The following is a 23,714-nucleotide window of genomic DNA, read 5'->3' as shown; positions in this document are numbered from 1 at the left end:
CTACAATAATTAGCCTTTAACTTTCATTTTTCTTCCCCTAAGCCTTTAGAGACCAAGTTAATCTCTGAAACCTCTGGAGTTTGGCAGCCAGACCAAGTGGCAAAAATCCTTGTCAAGGATGCTGTGGTAGGAAGAGCCTTTCTACTGTTTTTTTTTTATTTATTTTTTTATCATTATTGTCTCCTGTTTTTCAAGTATCTTTTCTTGTTGTCTTTGCAGCAAGGGAACTTTAACAGCTCAGTTGGCCCAGATGGTTACATGCTATCAGCTCTTACCTGTGGAATGTCACCTGTTACCTCCATCACAGAAGGTCTCCAGCAGGTACAGATGAAAATGCACATGTGCAGCACAGAAACTCAGAATAGACTAAAAGACTACAGCTGCAAAGTTAAGGCTAAATGGGGAAGAGTGCTTACCTTAACCATTTAAAGCCAAGTGTATTATATTTGACACAGGAGATTTTGAAACCTCTGCATCATCAGTGGGATGTTTTGGTTCTTGAAACCCTTACTTACATAATGAGACACATTTAGTGAACAGAAAACATATAAAAGATTGTATAGAAATGTGTAATATATCAAAATTGATGCACATAAATAATGTAATTTAATGTTTTTACCAAATTCATATAGTTATTTTATTTGTCACAAAGTTCTATGACAATTCTAATTTTGGAAAATTAGAATCTTCTGTCAATTATTTCCTGGTTCAGGCTTTAATGGGTTAATTTAGGCATCTAGCTTAGATGTGGTTAAACCCCGACTGTTTAACCTCTTGGGGCAGCAATAAAACAGTTTTGAAACAAATATTGTATAACTATAAAAGAGCTCACAGTAAAGTTCAAAATGAATAGTAACATTAAAATAGCACCATATAGTTCCAGTTGAAATATTTATTTCTTTTAAAAAAGAAAGAGTTGATCTTGGGGTGAGTCCCGCTTTCCCACTAATCTCACTAAGGATCTAATCTCACTGAACCTCAAAGCAAACTGGATTCTGTGGCTTTTTGCTCTTCCTTCAGGTTTTGGAGCTGATATTTTCAAATTAAATCTAACCTTTAGTTTAACTAGTAGGGCTTGGGACAATGAGTAACAGTTGAACCTTTTTTTCTTATCAGCTTAGGCGAAACACTTGAATGAGCTATGCCTCTCAGTCCTCCCAAAGTTGCTGTTTTTCCTTCAATTTAATTTGCCATTGAAATGCTTGTTTAAGACATTACCTACTTAAGTTTTTTGTACCTTTTTGGCTATAATTGAAACTTTCCCACAGATCGTCACAATGGGATTGTTTCGGACCATCGCCCTCTTCTACCTGGGGAGTTTTGACAGCATCGTGCGGCGCTGCATGATTCAGAGAGAGCAATCGAAAGCAGCCGACAAGAGGGAGTAACATCAGCCTTAAAGTCCTCACAGCCCAGTTCTGCTGCTCCTCTGCAGCTCCTTCCTACATCTTCACAAATATACACAGCTGGGTGGAATCCAAGTCCAACGCTTGATATCAACTTTAACAAGGAAAAAAAAAATGAGCGTAATGTTTACTTTCTGATGACATCACTTACCCTTTAAAGGTTTGGTTTGACATCCTCTGTCCTCTTAGAACACAGAATGACTTTAATGTGGCTGTGAATGGAGGGGAATAAGGGCAGACTAAACATGACAGTTTTTCTTGTAGGTGATCCCTTTGAAGATTAGACAGTTTCAGACTCCTGCTTTTCTCTCCATGCTTAGAGAAGCAGTAGAGCAAAGCAGCAGACAGCTGGACTAGTTGTTCCCAAAATGGCTTCAAATTCCTTTCCACCCAGGACTATGATTAAAAACATAAGGTAAACTTTCATTTTCAGTCATTTTCTTGCGTTATATTACTGAAGAACCTGTTTTTACTGAGAATTTTTTCATTGAATGGGTTTTGTACCTCAAGTCTTTGCAGGCAAAGCACCTCCCCTTTCTGACCGAATGACCTCTGACTGGAAACATGTTGTTTTTAATGCTGTGGGATGTTTTGTCTTTGTGTCCTTTGTGTGTACTAAGCTGTGAAGTGATATAACTGTATTCTTTATTGATATCGGAAAGTTTTTTTTTTTTTTTTTTTTTTTTTTTTTTTTTGCAAATGTAAAAAAAAAACAAAAACAATCCTTTCCTGTAAATGCAGCGATGGGGAGACCCAAAGTAACTGTAGGTGAAACGTGTGCATGAATGTGTTTCTACTGTGACTGAGCCAACCCAGAGAGGGATGGAAAAGCCATTTGATTTGTCTCTATTATTAAGACTCTACGTCTTTTATCATTCCAGCTTTAGAAATAAGCATTTCCTGAGTGTCGAAGCCACAAAGTAAAAAAGCCAGCACATGATTTCACTTTTCACCTGCACACACTCATACACTGCATCACTGATTATTTTGTTTTTGTACTGTCAAAATTCACTGTCTGTCGGGATGGTGTCGAGTCAGGGCAAGGCATGACTCGCTGGTTCGAGTCGCGCCTCTTTAGGTCCACTGACAGCAAAGAGATTTCTTTTTTTCTTTTAAACTAAATCTAGATGAGACAGACTAGAGTGTGATTTTTGGACCAGATGTCTCGGTTGATTCTGTTTCTGTCGCGCCTAGAAAAATCTATCTTTCCTACTCCTTTGTATACAGAGACTAAAGTAGTACATAGTAGTCTTCCTTTAGCCAATTTTCACCCGAATGTACTTTAATGTCAACATTCAAATGTGGCTTTTGGATTATTATTTTTAGATATATTTGAATGCCAAAATCTCTAACTCGATGTTGCTGCTCTGGTGGTCATAGCTTGAGTTGTACCAGAGTAGTGCTGCCTGACCCATTCTAAGCCTTAAGAGGTGACAATAGATCAGTCAGAAGCTATGAAAACAGTGTGAGGTATTTCTGTTGGCTTTATAACTGTTTTTCCTCTGTGTTTAATCGTTTTCTAGTGTTTTCACAATGAAAGAAGCCTTATATAATCAAATATATGAAAGTGGGGATGGGTGACTCTTGTTTGATGATGTTCTCATTTGATATTGATTTAAAGGCACTTTTCTGCACTTGAAAATCATTTCATTATTGCGCATTTATGGCTTTTCTGAAGTTCTCATTTTAGGTAGCAACACATAGTGGAACATGTAGCTTATAAAAAGCAGTTTTGTTTGAACACCTTTAAGCTATGCAAATGTAGCCTATGCTTACAGTATGTTTGAACATTTGACGAAAACCCGAAGCTATTGTCTCCCCAGCTACTCAGTAGTGTTATGTTACTAATGAGTTTAACAAATTGAAAGTCATTCTGCACTCTACCTTGCTTTTTTTTTTCCTGCCAAAATGATTTAACACCTTCACCTTGTGTGCCATTGAAAGAAGTTTTCAAAAGTGGAACGTTCTTATGTCTTATTTTCTTACATGATAAAATAAAAAATGGATTGAAATAAATGTCTCTTTTTGGATCTGACCGCCACAACAATACTTCAGTCCAACATGTTGGAAAAGAAATGAAGAAATAGGTCTGTAGGGGCTTCCTAAAATTTAAAAACATTTAAAACTTTTTCACATTTTGTTAAAACAAACCTGGCACTCATTAGTCTTTTTGGTCCTGTTGAATTAGTCCTGGTCTTCTTTTATGGCCCCTTTACCAAAGATATAATACAAAACAAATGTATGATGAATACATTATATGTGCTGAAACTGAAAGTTGAAAGTTAATTTGTTTTTTATATTTACAGTTTAATTGATGATTTAAAAATGAAGTTGTTGCGCCTTAAGTTTTGATCATACGGGGACAGGATCATGGATTTTATTTGTAGATCTGAGGTTTCCAGGGCTCCAAATGTCTCTTTGGTTCTCTTATTGCATCAAACCAGGAACTTTTGTTTCTTTTTGTGCTCCCATTAAAATACATGGCCCCCTCCCCAACTTTAATGCATTTAATGTAATTTACAAATGAAATTTGAGAAGTTGCCCACAGCCTCTATTTAGACCAAATGAAGATGTTTCTCTACTAACTTGGTATATTTAAAATCTACCAACTCCCCTTTCCAAACCAGATTGTATTTAACCAGTCCTGCAACAAATTTGGAAATTAAAGTTTATGCTTATGACAAAATGAGGAAAGATAAAAATAGGCCCACTATTCTAAGGTCCATATTTATGTGACCATTTTTATAATGTTTTTTGTTGCTGTGATCATCATAAATTTTCCATTGTGGGACAATAAAGGGATTTTCTATTATATTCTATTCTATTCTTCCAGGGTATAAGGGCTAAGTTGTTGTGAACTCTTCCAGCCACAAGGGGGCGAATGAAATATGGACAAAAAGGTTGAACAATTTTTCTAACTCATCTTAAAAAAGTAATATATATATATGATCTTAGTTATTGTTGTTTTTTTTTTTTTAATACAGAACACATCTACAGAGCATTTAGTTAGAAGTATTGATTAGTTTTTTGTTTTTTTTTTTTATCTGGGAGTCTCTAAGCTGACGTCAGCAAACGCAACCCACTGTGGGCTGGAGCTGCTGATGCTGATAATGAGGAGCCGCAGCTCCGAGGACCCAGTCCGACCTTGTCTGACTCTCAGCCCGGCCTCCGCTCGGCTTGCAGAGGGGTGGATATCTGCTGAACCGCGGAGGAAAACCCCTTCAGACGCGCGCAACTTTGCCTTTCATTCATCCATCTCCAGTCGCTGCTCCTCTGCGCCTGGGAACAAGCTCAACTACTTCAGCTTCTTCCGCATATTGAATTTCTCTCCCCAGCAGTTCTCCCTGCAAGGATTCGGGAAAAGAAGACGGTTTTAAACCTAAATCGCATTTTTTGTTTCTCTCCGATAGATTTTTCTTAGTTTGTTTCATCTTTTTCTTCCCCTTGCAGAGGATTAATTAATTGCGCTCAGCCTTAGCGCAGGGTTGGATGATCTTTCCCTGTGCGCCCTACAGTACCACTCCATTTGGACCACAATGCATCCTATTTAGGAAAGGCTCTGATTTCTAAAGTGTCGCATTTAGGAATGGCGAACGACTGCAACCGCAATATTGTGGAAAACTACATCTTCCATAAACTCTCCAAGAGGGGATACGTTTGGGAATTTAACGGGGAGGATGGAGCCGCTGATAACGGAGGGTTAGGGGACCATTCGCCCACTTTAGTTCGGCGCTGCCGCGATGCTGGAGCGGGGCCCCAAAGCGACAGCGACCCCCGCCGCCTCTGCAGGCGGCTCTCCGGCTCCGACCCGCGCGCGGACATCCACCGGGTCCTGCGCGACGCCGGGGACGAACTGGAGAGACTCTACCAGTTGGACTTCGTGGAAATGTCCCAGCAGCTTTACCTCACCAGGGACACGGCGAGGACGAGGTTCGCCGAAGTCATAGACGAACTGTTCCGGGACGGCGTGAACTGGGGTCGGATTATCGCTTTCTTCGAGTTCGGCAGCACGGTGTGCGTGGAGTGCGCGTCCAAGGAGGAGATGCTCTCCCAGGTGGACAACATCGCGGAGTGGATGACGGAATATTTAAATGGAACCCTTGACAGCTGGATACAGGATAACGGGGGATGGGTAGGTTTCATTCCGTTTGCTCTGCGGTGGTAACGGGGCGTAAAGATCCTGTTTTGGATCAAAATGAAAGGGGGGTTAAACCCGGGTTTTGGGGACTCGGATCAAACTGGGCGTTCTGCTACTTATTTACGGTTCAGAACCGAAAGTACACGTGAGGTCGGTCATTAATAAAATGATCCTGAAAGACGTGCGTGTGACGCATCTAAACGCAGGCACCTCCTTCAAATAGCGCAGCTGATTGGACGGCTGAGTTGACTGTTAAGTTTCCCTGACCAATCAGTGTGAGGTTTGAGGTCCACACCCCCCCTCCCTGCTCATAACCCCGCCCTCTGATGACTGACAGGCAGCTGTCAGGAAGCAGAAGAGAATTTAGGGAAGTCAAATCTTGTTCTTAAAGAATGAAACAGTTTGCTTTTCCTGTATGTCTAGTATTTAAGTGTAAGTAAAGGTTAACCCTTTATAGGACAAGTTACCATTTTTGATCACTTGCATACGCCTTACAAATGGAGCCATTTATTTTACTCTGAGTGTTTTTCATGAATTTCTGATAGAAGCACTTTTGTTATTTTTCTTAATATATACGGGCAAGTTGGCGTTTCTTGCAATTACATTGACATTCATTTATGCCATCAAAATATACATATTTTTTTAATGTTAGAAAGGTAATAATTTCTCGTCCTGGATTCCAATAACACACTACAAAAAGGATCTTTAAATTTTTTGAAATGTCTTAAGATAAGTGTATTTACCCTTAATTTGAGTAGGTAAGTAAGAAAATCTCTCAGACAAGGGAGCATTTTTATCCTTAAAATCAGATTATTTGATATTATGCTCTTGAAATAGGAGACTGCATTTTTCCCCCTTATTTTAAATGTAAATTTTCTTATTCCATTTGCAAAGTATCTCACTTACCTGCTCAGCTCAAGAAAAATGCACTTATTTTAAGAAAAACTGACTTACTTAGATTTCAGTTTTTTTGCAGTGTACTTTTTGCTTGAAATTTAGATGTTTAAAGGCTTTCACTGAATGCCCTATAAAGGGTAAACTGCTGTTTCCATAAGTTCTGCTTTATGAACTATTAAGGCTTAAAATGGTTCTGGAAAATATAAAAAAAATCAAGAGTTAATCATAGATCAGGGGATAAAACTGACACTAGTGCACAAGATAAGTAAAGCTGATAACCATCCAGTGTTTAACATGAAAGTGGGTCACTGTCATCAAACTACAATGTGCTAAACGCCACAGAGATTTGCATTAGATTTAAATCTTGCATTTGAAAAAGTTGGGTAGGAAATAACATGAAATTGCACAGTGACCAAAATGCAAATCATTAAAATGAGATATATGAAATAAAGTTAAATTATTACATTACTGTTATTGAAATGTGCTCATGGTTACCTGTACTATATATAAACTTCGGCCTAAAGAGTGAAAGTAAATACTTGTGGTACAAAGAAAAATGAATGGTTGTAGAATGGTGCTTTTGGGAATCCTTAAAAAGGTGACTTCAGGGACCAGTTATGAGCAGGATATTTACAGCTGAATATTCAAATCTCCCCCCACCCACCAAAAAACCCCATTACACTACTTAAGTCACCAGGTGGTAAAATCATGGAAAATGTTAAAGATTTTAAACAGTCTCAGGCTTTATCTTGGACACCTGCCTCAAACAGTGGCTGTTTGCACTTGTATGCATAATTTTGAATTCAATTAAATTGAAAAAGCATGCTTTTTTTAATGAATATTAAGTTTAGAGATGTAAATACATTGCTTATTTTTCTCTTATCTGTAATTGCTATAATAGCTTGCGTAATGACACTATAAAACCAAGAAAATATAAAAAAATTTAAAACAAAAATAGTTTAAAAAAAAAGTGTTTAAAAGAAAATACTTAAGCCATCAGGAGCAAATGGTCAAGAACCTTTACCACCCCCTCTCTCTGCAGTTGCATGTTAACATGTGATGCATTAGAATAGTTTTTCTTCAGGATAAAGAGCATCGGACACATGTCAGCACACTGCAAGCTGCTGGTTAACGTGTTAAAGCCTCTGGGCATGACTGACAATATTTGATTGTCAGAGCACCACTAAAGGGCAGATAAACCCTCTAAATGTTTACCTGCATGTGTGGATCTGCACACATTCACATATACATCTAGTGGAAGCTTTTAATTTCAGTTTTGTCAGCATGCTCTCGAAACTGTCCTGCAGATTTGGTGTGTAATTGTGTAAATTCTGTGCAGCCATTATACCAAACTGTAATAAATTAGCCTCTAATTAGCATAGGTACTCATTATAAGGACATGAAATTTACGCTGCATAGTTATATCGGCTGGAAGCTATGATAAATGGGATGAGTATATATGTCTGTGTGTGAGAGAAAGAGAGAGGGTGAAGATGAGAGGCATCAATGATTCATATCGAATGTTTCATCTCAAAGGATAGGACCGTTTAACATTCCCCTTGTGTCTGCCTTGCCCCTGGAGGTGACAGGTTTTGCCAAATATCAAAGGCAGGCAGCAGAGAGAGGGCCCTGCAGGAACAGAGAGCTAATCTGAAGCCCCTGTGTTTAACATGCAGTCTTCTGTTGTGCATCGAGGTTTTCTTTTCTTTTTTTTTGTAGCCCAGCGTCTTAAAGCCTAGAGCAGACCAAGCTGCATAGACGGCAGCCTACACTCTCTGGAGTCTGTGCCCACTGTACAGTAATCCAGGTCATCATAGTCTGTGTTTTACAGCTGGGTGGAGACGACTGTATGTCTGCTTCTGCAGGAGTGGGAAAGACAGTAGCAACCTTTAATCCACAGGATTATTTCGTTTTTTTGTTTGTTTTTTTAAATCAAGTCCTATGGTTGCCGTTTGGAAAGCTTTATCTTACTCTTGGGGAATAAAAAAGAGAAAAAAAAACTGATCCTGGATATTTTTGACTGAAGATAGTTTGACTTCCTAGAAAGATCAATGCTGATGTGAATTTGGATTCATTTGAATGCCTGTGATGCTGGGAAATTCCTGAGGTGCTTGCTTTGGCTACACATTACCTTTAGTAACTGAGACACACTCTGTGCTCCTGATAAAGTTTGCAAATTCCGACTCTCCATATATATAGAATTTTTACCTATTTGTTATATTTTCTCTATTATTTCACACCTGACAGTTTCTTATTTCAAGGCTTCTTCTATGTTGCAATTGGGACTTGGCATCGATAGATATCTGGTTATGATCAACTTCAAAACCATATATCTCATCAGGAAATCAAATTTTTTCATGCTGCCTCAGTCTAACATCTTAAACTAGATGGCTGTGCATATTCTTAATTATCCGATTCCTACAACAGACTTTGATTGAAAGCAACCAGACTTTTCCTCAGTTCTTGTGAATGTGTTTTGACTCGTATCAAATATTCTTTGTCCATCCTGGAGACTCGAATTGGGTATAAACCTGGAGTTTGTCTGTTGCTTTTTTAAAGCATATGGAGGCCCGACCAAATTGGAGTGTTCCAAGTTGGCTGCAAATAGTCGACCTATTGTTTGATGTTAGTTGTTTACATGTACACCTGAATCCTTATCATTTTGCTTTTGTAACTTCTTTTTAATGAATTTCATCGTTATGGATGTTTAAAGGCTGAAACGGACCCCTTCATTGCAGTTTTGAATACCTGTGGACAAAGATGGCTTCTGTCACTCGTCTTTGAAATCTCTCCTCTCAGTCTAAAATCTGAACATCATCATCCTCAAAATTTGTCCTTCACTATTTAGGTGAAAAAAAATGGACGCCTCAATCTCCCCTTTTCAGAATAGAATAGAATAGAATAAAAATCCCATTATTTTGCCACAATAGAGAAAACTATGGGACAATAAAGAAATAAAAAAACAAAAACTGTGCAAAAATCAGCATGAATTTAACAACTAACTGAATTTGATGGTAACGGTGATGATTATAAAGTCTTCCAGCTGCTGGGAGGAAGGATCTGTGATAACGCTCCCTGGTGTATTTAGGGTGCAGCAGTCTGTCGCTAAAGGAGATCTGCAGTTCAGCAACAGCTTCACACATGGGGTGGGAGACATTATCCAATAGAAATGTTAATTTAGTTAAGATCTTTTAGTTTCCCACCTCTTGCTATTAGTCTAGATGGCATCCATTCAGAGAGCTGGCCTTCCTGAGCAGCTTATCCAGCTGCTTTCTCTAATAATATCTTTCAATTATTTCAACAGACAAATCATGCAGCCAGTTTGCAGTAAGCTAAATATTCAACTTTGATTAGAAATATTTTGACATTTTTATCTGAAAAGAACCAGTGTTGCTAGTTGCAGAGTTTATCAGATGTTTCACAGAGGATATCTCAAGACCAAACCGCTAAATAATGAAGCATGTATTAGTTCTGTGGCGTGGTAAGTCATAAAATCAGCTGTTTAAAATTACAGCCTGATTACGTTTTTTTTTTTTTTTTTTGGAAGATATTTTTAAACATCCCCCAGCGGAAAAAGGATGTGACATCAGTCACAATGTGGGCAGAACAATGGCTTCCACTGCTAGAAAATAATCTGGCATCCACTTGGTTTTAATGTGAAAGCTTCCAGGGGGATGTGTTGAAGCCAATGTGCTTATGTTTAATCTGATGTCGGGCTCTGCTAGGAGGGGTCGACCTAATTGCCACTCAGTGCCATCTGTCAGGTGAACTGTGTACTTATGTGTTTTTGCTGCATTTACAGAGTTTATACATCTTCCAAACAATGAAGGCATTCAGTAAACACGTTTAAATACTTGTTTAGTCAGGTTGTACTTATGGTCACAGACGATGTCTGATGAGTTACTATATGTAGAAAGTGTGGGTTTTTGTTTACCAGCTTCCACAAATAAAGGTGTGGGACTAATCAATGAATTAAGACGCCTTAAAAATATAAATTAGGTGTTAAAACAACTTCCAGTAACTCTCTTATGAGGGATTTAATGGAAAAATCCTCAAAAATAGGAATAGCCGCTAATAGTTGTTGAGTCTGCCCACAGGGGTGAGTCAAATGTACCTTTCATTCAACCAAATTGTGTCCCTTAGAGGTGACAAAGCACTCACTGTATTTGCTGAACCCAGCTGAGGGTGAAATTGCTCCAATTCTGCCCCCGATTACTTCCCACACCCCAGGATGTGAAACAGGGTCCCTGTTTTGGTCCCGAATGTTTGGTTGCAAATTAAACTTTTGGTTTAAGGGAAATTGCACCATCCAATTTAAAGCTCAGCCTGTACACCTGTGTTTATTTAAAGGCAGTAAATACAGAGTGATTGAACAAAGCAGCCGGCGACATCATCCAGGTCTTAAAATTACATGCTTGACCCGAGATGTTTAACTGGCTGCGGGGACAAGCACACACACGCATACTCGTTCTGCCATCGTAGTGAGGACTATGTGTTGATTCCCATTGACTTCCATTGATTTTCAATCATTTTCAACCCTTTCTAGTCCCTAACCCTAAAACTAACCTTAAACCTAACCATTACCAATGAATACCTCACCCTAACCCTAACCAACTGACACCTTGGCCCTAAACCCTACCAATAGCAAAATAACATGTGAGGACTGGCAAAATGTCCTCACTTTGCAACAACTGGTCCTCAATTTGATGGTGAAATTGGAAACGGTCCTCAATCTGATGGCTGGACAGATACACACACACACACACATTGAAACAGCTAGTAACCAAAAGGGGCTTTAAGAGGAAAACAGCAGTTTCACAACAGTTAACAGTAAAAAGCTCAGATTAAGAAAAACATGGCAGTTCCCAATGGGAAATTGCTCAATACTGATGTTGGGACATGATGTAAATTTGTTTCTTTTCTGGCCTTTCTCTACTAAGATACATCAAATTGCTGATCTTGTGTATGAATAAACACAACATTAAACATTAAACATGGACAGACAAACACAATGATTGTCTGGAGGAGAGGTATTTTTATTCTCCTATCTTAGATTTCTGCCACACCGAAGGAAATTCTATTAATGGATGGTTCTACTACACTGACTATTTATGTATTGCATATTGAGATGTTGTTTCCTTGCTGCAACCCATTCAAGGTTTCTCACATTTTGGTACATTGGGACATCTTTTAGTGGGATATTTTCTGATTAACAAACACACAGTAGTGTGTAATCGTCAAGTGGAAGAAAAAGGATATGTTACTGCATTATTCTTTACAAACACAAATATATGTTCAGACCCCTAAATTATTTATTTGTAAAACTACCTTTTGCTGTGGTTACGGATACAAATATTTGGGGTTGTCTCTGCCAGGTTTGCCAAAAAGCATCATCTGACCAGCCCACTCTCTTCCAAATTATTGTGGCAAATGTCAAATAGGACTTCTTGTTACTTTCTTTCTTTATTTTGTCTAATCTTCCTTAAAGGCCGGATGTGTGGAGAGAATCTCTGATTGTTGAACTCTTTATATATACTTTCACCTGATCTGAGATACATTTTCTCCTTCGGTTTATATGCTAAGTCAGTGATTAATGGTCTCCTTTCCTAGCTCATGAGATTATCAGAGCTTTGGATGTTGCTTTATAACGTGGTTTTGACATTAACACATTAGCCCTGACCGGTGTGAGCCATTCATTTATAAGCCTGTTTCATTTTGTCCTGATTTTCTCTAACAGACATCTTTGCAGATATGCTTGGATTCGACTGATGATTAATTAAAGGGAAGCAAAGTAAACAAATGTAGCATTTTTAGGTTTTTATTGTTAAAATAATTTATAATCTTGGGACATTTTTCCTTTATGTTCCTATCTCATAAAATCCACCATAACACATCATAGTTTCAAAATCTTCAATGGGTTGGAATACATTAGCAGGTCTATGTGTTTAGATGTTTTCTTTTTACCATAACTGCCATAATCAGGTGTCTTTTTCTGTCCAGGTTGCCTTTTTCTTCCTTTTAAATTCCCTGTTTTGCAGGTATTTTTCTGTGTTCATATGTTAAGGGTAGACAATATGCGCTTGGGTTGGGTCCATCCTGTGGGGGATTCCCTGAGCAGCGATCTGCTCACTGGTGGGTGGGACCCGCATGTTGCTATGGTATAGAGGCCCTCTGGCTGCACCCCATTGTTGAGGCTATGTGGGACAGAGAGGAAGTCGTTAATCTCTATATAGGTGATGTGCTGGGAGAGGAGAGACGAAACCCAAACAGAATAAATCATAAAAGAAGCACATGAGGAAGGGTAGAAATATAAAAATCCAAGCTAATATCTTTTTTTGCAGAGCTGCAGAGACAGTCTGTTTAACACGAGTCAATATTAATAAAGGCTGCAGCGATGAATTGTTCTAGGTGATACCAAGCTGGGCTTTGAACTTTTTTCCTTTAAAAAGAAAAGACAATGAAAGGCAGGCTACATCTGAAGACTTGTGTTTTCCAGTGTAATGAGCTCTCTGAGTCATGACTGATCTATCTGCTCTGAACGTCTCTTCTCCCCCTGCAAACTGTCAAAGTCAGTTTATCAGTCTGGTCCTGCCATTAGTAGGATGCACTTTGTATTCTTCTTTATACCCATCCGAGCTGAGAACGAAACAATTGCTTATGATGTTAATAGTATTTAGAGCTTTTCCCCCACCCAGAAATCAAGTTAGTGTCAGTGTATGTTTCCAGTGCTGTGCTTGGAGATTCTGACAGTTTTGTTGTTGTTGTTTTTTTTCAGCTCAGTTTGATTTGGGTTTTCAGCTTTACTAAAAGAGGCTCTATGCCCCAAGAGAGCTCAATGTGGCAAGAGGGAGCCAAGATTTCCCCCCTGTGCGGTACCCCATTGCAGCACAGGCCCCGGCCACTCACCATCTGCCACTGTGTTTACACCCATCAGCTCAGCAACTGTAACCTCAGAAACGTTTCCTACAGAGGCAGGCTGCTCAGGTCTATAGCTGTTTTAAATCAGTCAAGAGCACCTCCTTCCAATAGCAGGAATCTAGAAATCTCCCAGAGACCTGCTGGATGCATAAAGAGCTTTTGTGTCAGCCTACAGTTCTGTGTGTGGAATGCATACAAAAGCAGGGTTAACCCTTTACTGTAAGCCCCGAGAGCACAGAAGTGATTGCCTTGACTTTCAGTGGGGATTTATCTAAAGTAAGTTTACACTTTCATAAATAAAACATATTTAACCTTTTAAATATTTCTATTACAGCCAAGAAGTGTCTGTTCATCTTCTTTTCCTAACATCTTTAAATGAAATCCCTGTAACCAGCGTCATTCAGAAGTTGCCTAACTAGTAAACAGCTCGTGTATAATTCGATATCAGAATGAACAAAACTGTCCAGGAAAGACATGAAAGGTTTGTTAGAGAGCATAAGTGAACACCAGCATCATGCAGACCACAAACCTTGGCTTTTATAAACCCATGTTATAAGAAAACCAAAAAAATTGACAAATTTGTACTTTGCAGCAAGCTTCATTGTGCGAGACAAAACCAAAGCTCTACCTTTTTTTTTTATGTGATGGCAGCATTTCACTGCCAGGAAGCTGAACTTCTATAGTGGAAGTGAAGCTGGTCAGAGTTTGTGGGGAAATAATTGAAGCTAAATAGCAGCTAATCCTTAAGGAAAATCTGTTAGGGGATACATTAGTGAGACATGAGTCTGGGTTTGTGTCTCATAACAGCATCTATTAGAAGGATTGGAATCAAAACATCTTTATGGGTTAGAATGACAAAGTCTCACTGCAGACCCAAATCCGACTAAAACTCTTTGACAGTAAATAAATATACCCCACAGGTTCCCATTACCCAGTATCATTGTTGCAGCTATTTTGTAAAGAAGGATGGTCAAGATTTCAATTCCTAGATATCCAAAGCTGATCAAGACATACCCAAAAAACTTGTGAACCAAATAATTTCCATTTGACTTTTATGAACACTATTCTAATGACATTTTGCCCACCAGACCATACAAAGGAACTGCAGCTTGGACCTCCTCAGGTCATTAGTTAATTTCCTGGATTGTTCAACATCATTATACTGAAAAAAGACATCTACATCTGCTCCTTTTTCTATGGTTTATTGTTTTCTTACAACAATTGTTGGTATTTTCCTATATGCCTCCATTATAACTTTTCATTTGTTACAGGCATAAGTCACTAATCAAGTTACCCTGTTGCTGCACAGATATATTTCTTGTCCTGTAACCTCTTTTTGAAACCTTGTTTTTGGAAACTGAAATCCAGAAGTTCTGTTTCAATAGTATCAGTTCATGGGACATGTTTCCAAATTCGTCTGGCTTATATAGTTTCAATCTCAGTTTCAAGTCATAATCAAGAATGTAAAAGAAAAAAAAAAGTTTGTTTGGAGCTAAATTTAAGTGTGAAAATGCATCACTACTGCTGTTGCCTGAATGTCCCTGAAGGTTCTATGCATGTATATTGTCAGTCATGGGATCTCCCTTTTCAGCAATTGTAGCCAATCTTTACACAGAGGAAATGGAAAAGAGACATTTGGACACCTTCAGAGTAACACTACCAAGCCATTGGTCAAAATCCAGCTAAAAGAAGTGGAAGCACTCGGTTGACCACAGCATCAAATTCACCAGAGAGGATACCAACAACAACAAGCTACAGTACCTTTTCTGGACTGTTTGGTGAGCATGGAAGGAGATGGAAACCTCAACATTCAAGTGTAAAGGAAATCCACTCACACAGACTGATATCTCTTTTTGACTCAAACCATCCATTGGAACCAAACTTTCAGTCATCAGAACCTTACAACACCGGTCCAAGCATGTCCCTACAAAAACAGAAGGGAAGTACAAAGAACAGAAACGCATCAAAGATACTCCTCAAACATGTGAATGCCCAAACTGGGCATTTGTCAAATCAGCAAAGAAATCAAAGACACGCAGCAGAATTTAAGTGTGAGAAGATTACATGCAAAAACATCACCATCCCTTATGTTGCTGGAGTCGCTGAAAAACTCAAGGATTTTCTCCAAACACAAAATCCCAGTACATTTCAAACCAAACATACCCTTTACAGAGACTAGTGCATCCTAAAGACAAAACCTCCAGGCCTAAGATGAGCAGAGTGGTGTCTGCAGTTCAATGCAGTGAGGAATCCTCTTATCTTTATATTGGAGAAAACAAACAGCCTCTCTACAGATGCATGGGCCAACACAGAAGAGCTACCTTCTCTGGACAAGACTCTGCAGTACATCTACATCTTATGGACAAAGGACATTCTTTTAAGGGCCAGAATGTTCACACTTTGGACATAGAAAATAGGTGGTTTGAGAGAGGCTTGAAGGAAGTCATCTATGTTAAGAAAGAAAAACCAGCCTTAAATAGAGGGGGTGGGCTCAGGTTCCAGCTTTCAAAACCTTACAATGCATACAGGACCTTGCCCGTTCAGCCAGGCCAACAATCCCCTTTCACGACCCCCCTTTCAGAGACTTAGACAGGTGTGGGGTATTACAGGCTAACAAAAGAAGCCAAACGACCCCCATTCCAAAGCGGAGGACCCCTTCGTTCGTTTCAATTTGCATGTTTTCAGAACAAAAGCAAGGTTTTGATGGGCTACTGTATAAAACCTCAAACTCAACACAATTCCTGACATTATGGTTTGAAAAAGCTTCCTGGATGGGAAGCGAAACGTCTTCAAACTTGGAAACAAATTTCAGGGGATTGTTTTTAATTTTCTTTTTTTGCAAATGACTATGACCTGGATGACTGAGAATCTTCACCAGCATACATTGTCAGTCATCTTAATAACAGTTATATAAGTTTAGGCTTTTATCTTTTACACAAAATCATTAAATTTTCATTTCCTTACTAGCATTTATTAATTTTCCCAAATAGAAAGATTGCATCCTTTATTAGCACAATAAAATATCTCCTAGATGTTTATCAGCAGATGTAAAGTTGACTCACTTCGGTATGCTGTATGCTTGAGGTGGCCCCAACACCAGTCGACCTACTAACAAAATACTTCAGATGGTAATTCAGGTAGTTATCTGTACATATAGGTGCAATTTGAGTGTGAAAAGAACATTGGATTTTCAACTCCTGCAAGTCAAATAATCATGTAAAGGTCATCCACTTACAGATTTATCTTCTAAACCAGAGCACATCAAAAGCAAAAAATGAATTCTCTATAAAAATATCAGCACTTTTTGTTGTTTGTTTTTGTAGATGCACTTCGTCCTTTATGTTTGGAGCCAACAAAGATGTATTTTAGGATATGTCAACATCTGCTATGAAACAATATGGCAGTAGTCTTGGCAATTTGAAAAGAATGAGCACTCACCCATAAATTGCTTCGATAGGCTTCAGCCCTCACACAACCCTAAACAGGACAAAGCGACTACAGAAAACAGATGAATAGAATATTTTTTAAGACAGAAATTTAGTTAGTCACACTAAATTATCTTGAAAAATTGTTTTAACAGATTCTAAAGCATAGGGACATGCTGTCTGTCTAGAATGAAATCCAGTGTTTGATCTTGCCTTTGAGTGGAACAAAGGGTCAAACAGCCAGCTTGATTTCTTCCAATCATCGTCATCTGAGGTTTGAGCTCCTGCGCCACGTGGGCTTCATCTTTCTCAATTCCCCACATGCCGAGCGTTTCACAAACGTTCAAAAACTGCACAAATCGCTGCCAAGTGTGAAAACACACCCAAAACAGCTCGATTATCTCAAAAACACAGTGTTGTACCGATTCCACTGATACAGGGATGTTGTGCTTTTTGATTTCCATGACCTAGCCTTTCCCCAGAGAAACCTCCACCCCATCCTGTTGTGTGCTTATTTCTGGGCCTCCTCTGGAGAACTGGAGGAATGTCTGCTGGGGAACGGTGACTAAATAAATAATGTAGAGGTAATGAAGGTTTTCTTTCTGAGTGCCCACTGAAGTGTTTATGCAGTTTTATTCAGTTAGCAGTGTACTTTAAGGAATGCTAGCTGATGCAATAAGTATTTGAAGTGTGGATAAAGTTCCCTTTAATTTTAACTCCTGGTCTTAGATAAGATTTTAGACAGGTGTAGTATGAAAATGATTTTTTTCTATTTTTTTTGTTTGTATTTTGGTCAAATAGCCTTCTTCTTTCCATCTTTATAAAGCACACATGCCTGAGCTATTTAAAAGCCCCTCTGTACCACTCAAAGCACTCACTGATGAATAATATATGGAACCTAGGCAGAAATGTATGTTCTGCAAGTGGAGCTATAAAGTCTTTCCACACCTCGGATGATGTATTATGCTGTCTTTTTTTTAGTCCCTTTACCTGTGACTTTCTGACCCGACTGCTCGGAGCGTCTAAATATTTGTGCACATACCCCATCCCTTAAAAAAACAAAACACTAATACCAGAGACGTGACTTTCAGTATCAGGTGACACTCCAGATCCTTGAAAAATGCAGGGACATGTGAGAGGCTTCTAAGTATAGAGGTATTACCATCACTTCTCCTGTGTGGTCCTGTAATTGTCATGTTGCACACAAACACCTGACCTGTTTACCACCAGGCTATTTGATGAGCTAACATCAGAAACCTCCCACAGATCAGCATGGCAAAAAAGGTCCCACTGAGTACATTTCAGATGGTAGATAAAAGAGTTTTTTCCACTGTTCCTGTCATGGTTGAAGCTGGATAATGAGCAGCCTACTGAGACACTAGTTGACTTTGCCACAAGGCACGCCCTTGTATTGTGCAGCATATCAATATAGGGCAAGGTTAAACTGTTTCTCCCATTGTCTAACCATTGTTGATCATTTTGGGACAAAGTGCCAAAAGTTTTTATTTTTGTTTTTTTAGCAGGTCAGTGTTCCTCAAACAAAACACATTGTTTGCCATCTGAAATTTGGAGAATTTCTTACGAAACTCTCAAAGTATCCCTAAATTCTTATCATACCCCAATATGTTTTAATGTATAAATTATTCCTAATTCAAATAATATGCTTGTTTTTAATAGGTTATTGTGACTGGTATACTTTAAAGAGAATAAAACCATGTAAAAGAAGTGAGAGAAAAAATACAGCATGTTTTATTGATGCGCATTTCATCCAAACATGTTGAAATCTATAGTCTTCTTAGATATAAAAGGAAAACTCTTTACTGAAATAGTGATCCTTTATCTGAGACGATGACCTTCAAGTCTTTGAGGTTGGAAACCCTCTATACCAACACCCTGATCTTTAGCTCCTCCCAATTCTCGTACAAATTCAGGCTGCAACTCTCTACTCCAGAAAAGTTAATAACACTGCTAGTAAGACAAAAAATTCTGGTAAAAATAAAACCATACATTAAAATAAATTCTTCCAGGGCTATGAATAACTTTGGGCTTAGCTGCTCATTATTTTTATCTTAGAAGACCTACCAAGGTTGTTTGTCCCAGTGGAAGTTAGCAAACTGCACATTTTACGTCTGTGATAAGAGAACCAGTAGGTTTCTTTATGGCTTTCCTCTATGTTTGCATGTGGATTGCATCTAGTTTTTCTCTTGGTGATTTAGTGACCCAAGTAAAGTGTTTATACTCCATGACTTTCCTGATCCCTTGAAATTTTCCACACCTTACTGAGGGTGGGGATCAGACATACTCAGGTCCCAGGTTGCCCTGTTTGTCGCTGTTCCCGTTGTTTATAACTCATTTATTAATAGTCTCACTTTGTATATGTACGGTGTAGATAAGAACGATTTAAATCGATTGAAAGTGATTAGTCATGGTTTTTCAAAGACTACTCTTTTCTGGAGAGCAAAGACGGATTAGATTCTGGGTTCAAATCCATAGCTGTCAAGTTTCTGGTTTTAGCTGGAAAATTACTATATTTCATCCTTCTTTCCTGTCATCTTCCCATATAAGCAGTTTCCTGTAAATTTCCCATCTTACTGTATTATAAAATTATACAAAGAAAAACATTAATCTGCCACTCTAAATGGAACTATTGCAAGTCAAAATCTGATCACCTTATTGTAGTTTGCAATTGGTTGACGTGTTTACTTTAGATTCTTGTGCACTTGTCTTAAGATATATAAAGGAAACTGGAGCTTGACTGGGATGGTCGGGCGGCTCATAGTGGATGTCGTGAAATCTTCCATATTTTAATATCCAAAACATGACAGGTATGGTCAAATCCCTCATTTTTTGTGGAATTTGCATTATCTCTCTGAACGTGTGGGTTCTATCCAGGTAGACAGCTTCCTTAAACAGTCAAAAAACAAGAGTGTTAGGCTAAGCTGACTTTCTAAATGACCCCTTGGAGTGATCACATGTGTTTTTTGTTGCATTCAGAACCGTCCTGTCAGATTATTCAACTTTTGCCACCAGTATTGCCTAATTAGTTGCCAAGGTAAATGGGTTTGGGTGGAAACAATGTTAAGGTCATGAGTTTATTTGACAAAAACAGACAAAAAATTATGTTTGGCTGTATATCCTTTATTAAAATAAATATACTCAGCTGTGGTCATTCTATCAGATAGGACGAAGCGGAAGAACCAGCAGCCATAAAAACCCAAAATCACCTCTGACATCTAAAAAACTTGTACCCATAGCAACAATTTGAAGAAGGGGCTTTTACAGCATATGGTGGCGGAGATTTCCTGGACCTAGAGCTTCCAAGAACTCATGGTGTCTATCTCTGCAGCACATTTTTTGACAGAAGAACATTTTGCAACCTAAAACCATGTTCAGTGAATAAGCATTTTGAACAGGAGCCGCCTGCTTTAGCATTTTATGAACAGCAACATTACTGAATGTTAAATCCAAGCAAGGAAGAAGAAAATGATGTCCCAATCCTTCAGTCTGAGAAATAACTGATTCAAGAACTCATTTTGGTCTGATTTATACTCAGAAACCAGGTCATCTTCATGTGTCGCAGTGAATGCAAATGGGCCTCTTCCCTGGGCGCAGACACTCTGGTGCACCTCTCCAAAATTGTAGGTGACCTCAGACAGTGCCACAGACAGGAGGCCTTCAGATTGGTCAAATCTACATCCGCCCTACGCTATGCGTATTTCCTGTTTGGTACCTTGCCGGCTTGTTTTGTCTGCATGCTTGTCTGCATGCCATTGCGAAAAACGACTTGTGAAATTGGACCAACTAGAAGAGCGAGGTGCATGAGCACGCTGGGACCCTTTTTACACCTGGATCCCCGCTCTTTTTCTCCCTCATGTCCCTCCATCGTTGCACAAACTTGCCCCCAACTTCCTCATTGCCTCGGCCATATTTAGACCCACAGGTAGTTTGTGATTGTCCCTCTTGCGTTGTGGCGTGGAATAACATAGCGCAGACCATGCTATAATGGGCACAAATCAAAAATATCTGCGGCAAGCTCACTCCAACACACTGCTGCTGGAGTCTAACCAGCCCTTTTGGACAAATCGCTGGCAGAAAACCACCACCTGAAAAAATGTGTTAAGATGGAACTTGTTGTGTGTAAAAAAGAGACCTTCTCACTGACGTCTGCTCTGAAAGAAAAAACCTTTGAGGAAGTTGACAAAGAAAACAAGCACCTGCATCATTAAAAAGATATTCTGAGGGTTAAAGTGACCAAGCTCCTGGTAGAGAGGAAAATTCCCCCCAGGCCAGAGAAATCCACATCTACCAGTGGGCAGGGAAGCAGTTGTCATTGTAAAGAGGACAATTTGAAAAGGCAATAGGACATAGTGAGAAGTCAAATATGAAGAAGGAAAAGAATCTTTAAAAAAACTTTTAAAAGGTGGGAGAGAGCTGATTGAAGATTAGAGGTAAATAGAGAACAGGATATGAAAGAAGTGGAGCATCTAAAGGCCAAAGTAGAAAAAGACCGGAAAGCAGGGGAGAATAAAGAAAACGGAAGACTGGGAGGAGAGATTCTGGAGAAAAAAAAACAAGAAACCCCAGCAAAATATCAGAAGGGAACAAGATCCAAGTGTGAGAGAAGAATAATAGAGGAGGGAATAGCCATGAAGGTGGAGATGGCAAGCTGCAAAGGATGATAATAAAGTGATAGTGAGGAAGATTAGAGAACATCCCCGATTTCCTCAGAAAATCAGGGGTGTTCTCTTCTGTTTTTCTTTTATATCAACTCAGCTGCTGTTAATGTGAAGCACTTGAACACATACGTTCACTCAGTCGGCATTTCATTTTGTTGATATACGATCATATTGTTTAATTTGGCTTGGCTAAGTTTTCTTTGTTTTGTTTGGGGGTTTTTTCTAGCTTCGATAACACTGTATTATTTAGTACACTGATGTCCAGCATCGCTGAACTATACTCAGAGACACAAAAACAAAGGCTGCTTTTAAAGTCCTTGCTGATTTCTCAACTCTCATGGTATAGAATAGATTATTATTCACTTATTTTCAGTATTTTTTGTTTTGTTTATTTGTTTAGTCCAATCTTATCTCAATAGGTTTGCACTAATCTACAAAGGACAGTTTAGAGAAAATAAATTACGAGCAGAGTTGATAGGTCTAGAAATATTTTTTCTTCATATGATTATGTTTGTTGAAAGCGAGAAATCACTATTGGTCTATTAAAGAAGGGGTTTCTCTTCATCGTGTTATTAAAAACAAAGAAGCTTCTTGAACAGTAAATCCTTAAGTGTATACGGGGAGCAGTGTTGCTAGGCAATACATTAAATGAATGTTTAAAGCTTTAATGTCCATGAGATTTACAGTTTGCAATTATATGCTCAAGGGAAATGTTTTAAGTGGTAGTATAAAAGCCTGTGATATTATACGTCACATTACCCGTACAGATCAGTATGGAGGTCAAGTAATGCTGAACTAGTTTTCTGAGAACTGTGTCCCAATAAGTTCACTCAGAGGTGAGACTATGCAACACAACCGGCTTTATTTTTGTAAAAGAGAAAGGCTGGGCTGATGGAAAAATACAAACAAAGTTTGCGTTAAATCACAAGTTTGCCAGAGTAGGCTATGTTCACCCTTAGAAGCATATGATGTGAGTTTGGAAACGCACACCTGCAAAACATCCGGGAGAGTATCAGAAGATGCAGGGAAAAATAAGGATGATGAAATACGAACTCAGAAAACACATCAATGCAAAAGGCAACATTTAATAAAACATAGTTTTAGCTTTATGCAGATCAAGACCATGGAGAAAAATTATTACTCCCAAAGTAGCAGTGAATGTTCACTTTTTAAAATATCTTTATTTTATTATTTGTTATTTTTTTATGCCATTGTAACCTATTAACTTAATTGTTTTTATATTTTAAATTTATTCTTGGTAAATGAACCCTTGCTATTAAAAGAGGGTTTGTTTACTTTCATGATGGTGTTCATAGAGTCGGGGTTTTGAATAAATGAAAATCAGGTTCCACTATCAAGTAGAAAATTGGATTGTCTGCATGGAAAGTTGCTAATCTGGTGTGGAAATACATATATTTCTGAGATTTGATTAAAATAATCCTTTAAAGTTTATAAAGTACACACTCATAGAGGGAGACAAACACAGAAGCGGATGTAATAGTGCAAATCAATTATTTGCTCTCCACAGAATAGCTATATATGCACACACACCCATGCTGTGTCCCACTATCCTTACAGGGACTATCTATTAACCTCCATTCATTTTGCGTTAATTTCTTAGTGTAACCAGTAGCAACACATAGCTAGCCCTGAACTTAACCTACACTCAGTCCTAAACCCAACTCCCACTCCAAGAAGAGAACTTCCTGATGTACCAGTATGTCCCCATGTATTCCAAGGTAACTGGCCTGACAGTGTCCCCGCAAGGTCACATAAACACAGCCACACATCACATACACACACAGTGTGTGAACACAGAAGCGGATGTGGCGGTGTGAATCAATAATACTCTGTTGTCACAGGGTGACATGTGAGCCATGGCAGCAAGCAGATGGCCCCGGGGTGCCTAGCTTCCTGTTAGCTGTGCCATTCGGCCTTAGTGCAAGAACACAAACTTGTGCGCGCACACACCCACTCACACACTGACACACACACCCACTGGGATTTCCCAGTGCAACTAACCACAACACTGGCCATTAACAAACAGAATGCCATTATTGGTTCCTCTCCATACATGCCCTGCTGCCCTCCATCACTTCTCCCAAGACCAAAATATAAATAAAAAACTGACAAGACCCAGATGATGGTAAATAGGTTTCTCTTCCTTATTGTTGGAGGTCTGGTGTAAATAATTACCCCCACCCCCCAGTTGATTTTTTTTTTTTTTTTTTTTTTTTTTTGGCAACAGAGCAAA

The 23,714-nt window shown here is 38.8% G+C and overlaps 2 protein-coding genes across 2 annotated transcripts in view; both read left to right on the top strand.

The window, feature by feature from the left end:
• kdsr (3-ketodihydrosphingosine reductase) overlaps positions 1-3,202 on the top strand; it is a 9,590-nt gene extending 6,388 nt beyond the window's left edge. Inside the window, exons 8-10 of the mRNA XM_015372591.1 lie at positions 43-126; positions 220-321; positions 1,269-3,202. Coding sequence (XP_015228077.1) covers positions 43-126; positions 220-321; positions 1,269-1,388 — 306 coding nt within the window. The 3' untranslated portion in view covers positions 1,389-3,202. The remainder of the gene's footprint in view (positions 1-42; positions 127-219; positions 322-1,268) is intronic.
• Positions 3,203-4,514: 1,312 nt separating this feature from the next.
• LOC107083382 (apoptosis regulator Bcl-2-like) overlaps positions 4,515-23,714 on the top strand; it is a 42,119-nt gene continuing 22,919 nt past the window's right edge. The window contains exon 1 of the mRNA XM_015372575.1: positions 4,515-5,538. Within this exon, the coding sequence (XP_015228061.1) occupies positions 4,993-5,538 (546 nt within the window). The 5' untranslated portion in view covers positions 4,515-4,992. The remainder of the gene's footprint in view (positions 5,539-23,714) is intronic.

Source organism: Cyprinodon variegatus, unplaced genomic scaffold, assembly GCF_000732505.1.
Source record: "Cyprinodon variegatus isolate N-32 unplaced genomic scaffold, C_variegatus-1.0 Scaffold73, whole genome shotgun sequence".
NCBI classification, from domain to species: Eukaryota; Metazoa; Chordata; class Actinopteri; order Cyprinodontiformes; family Cyprinodontidae; genus Cyprinodon; species Cyprinodon variegatus.
Note: the sequence above shows the minus strand (reverse complement) of the source record. Positions and strands in the feature narration are given on the sequence as shown.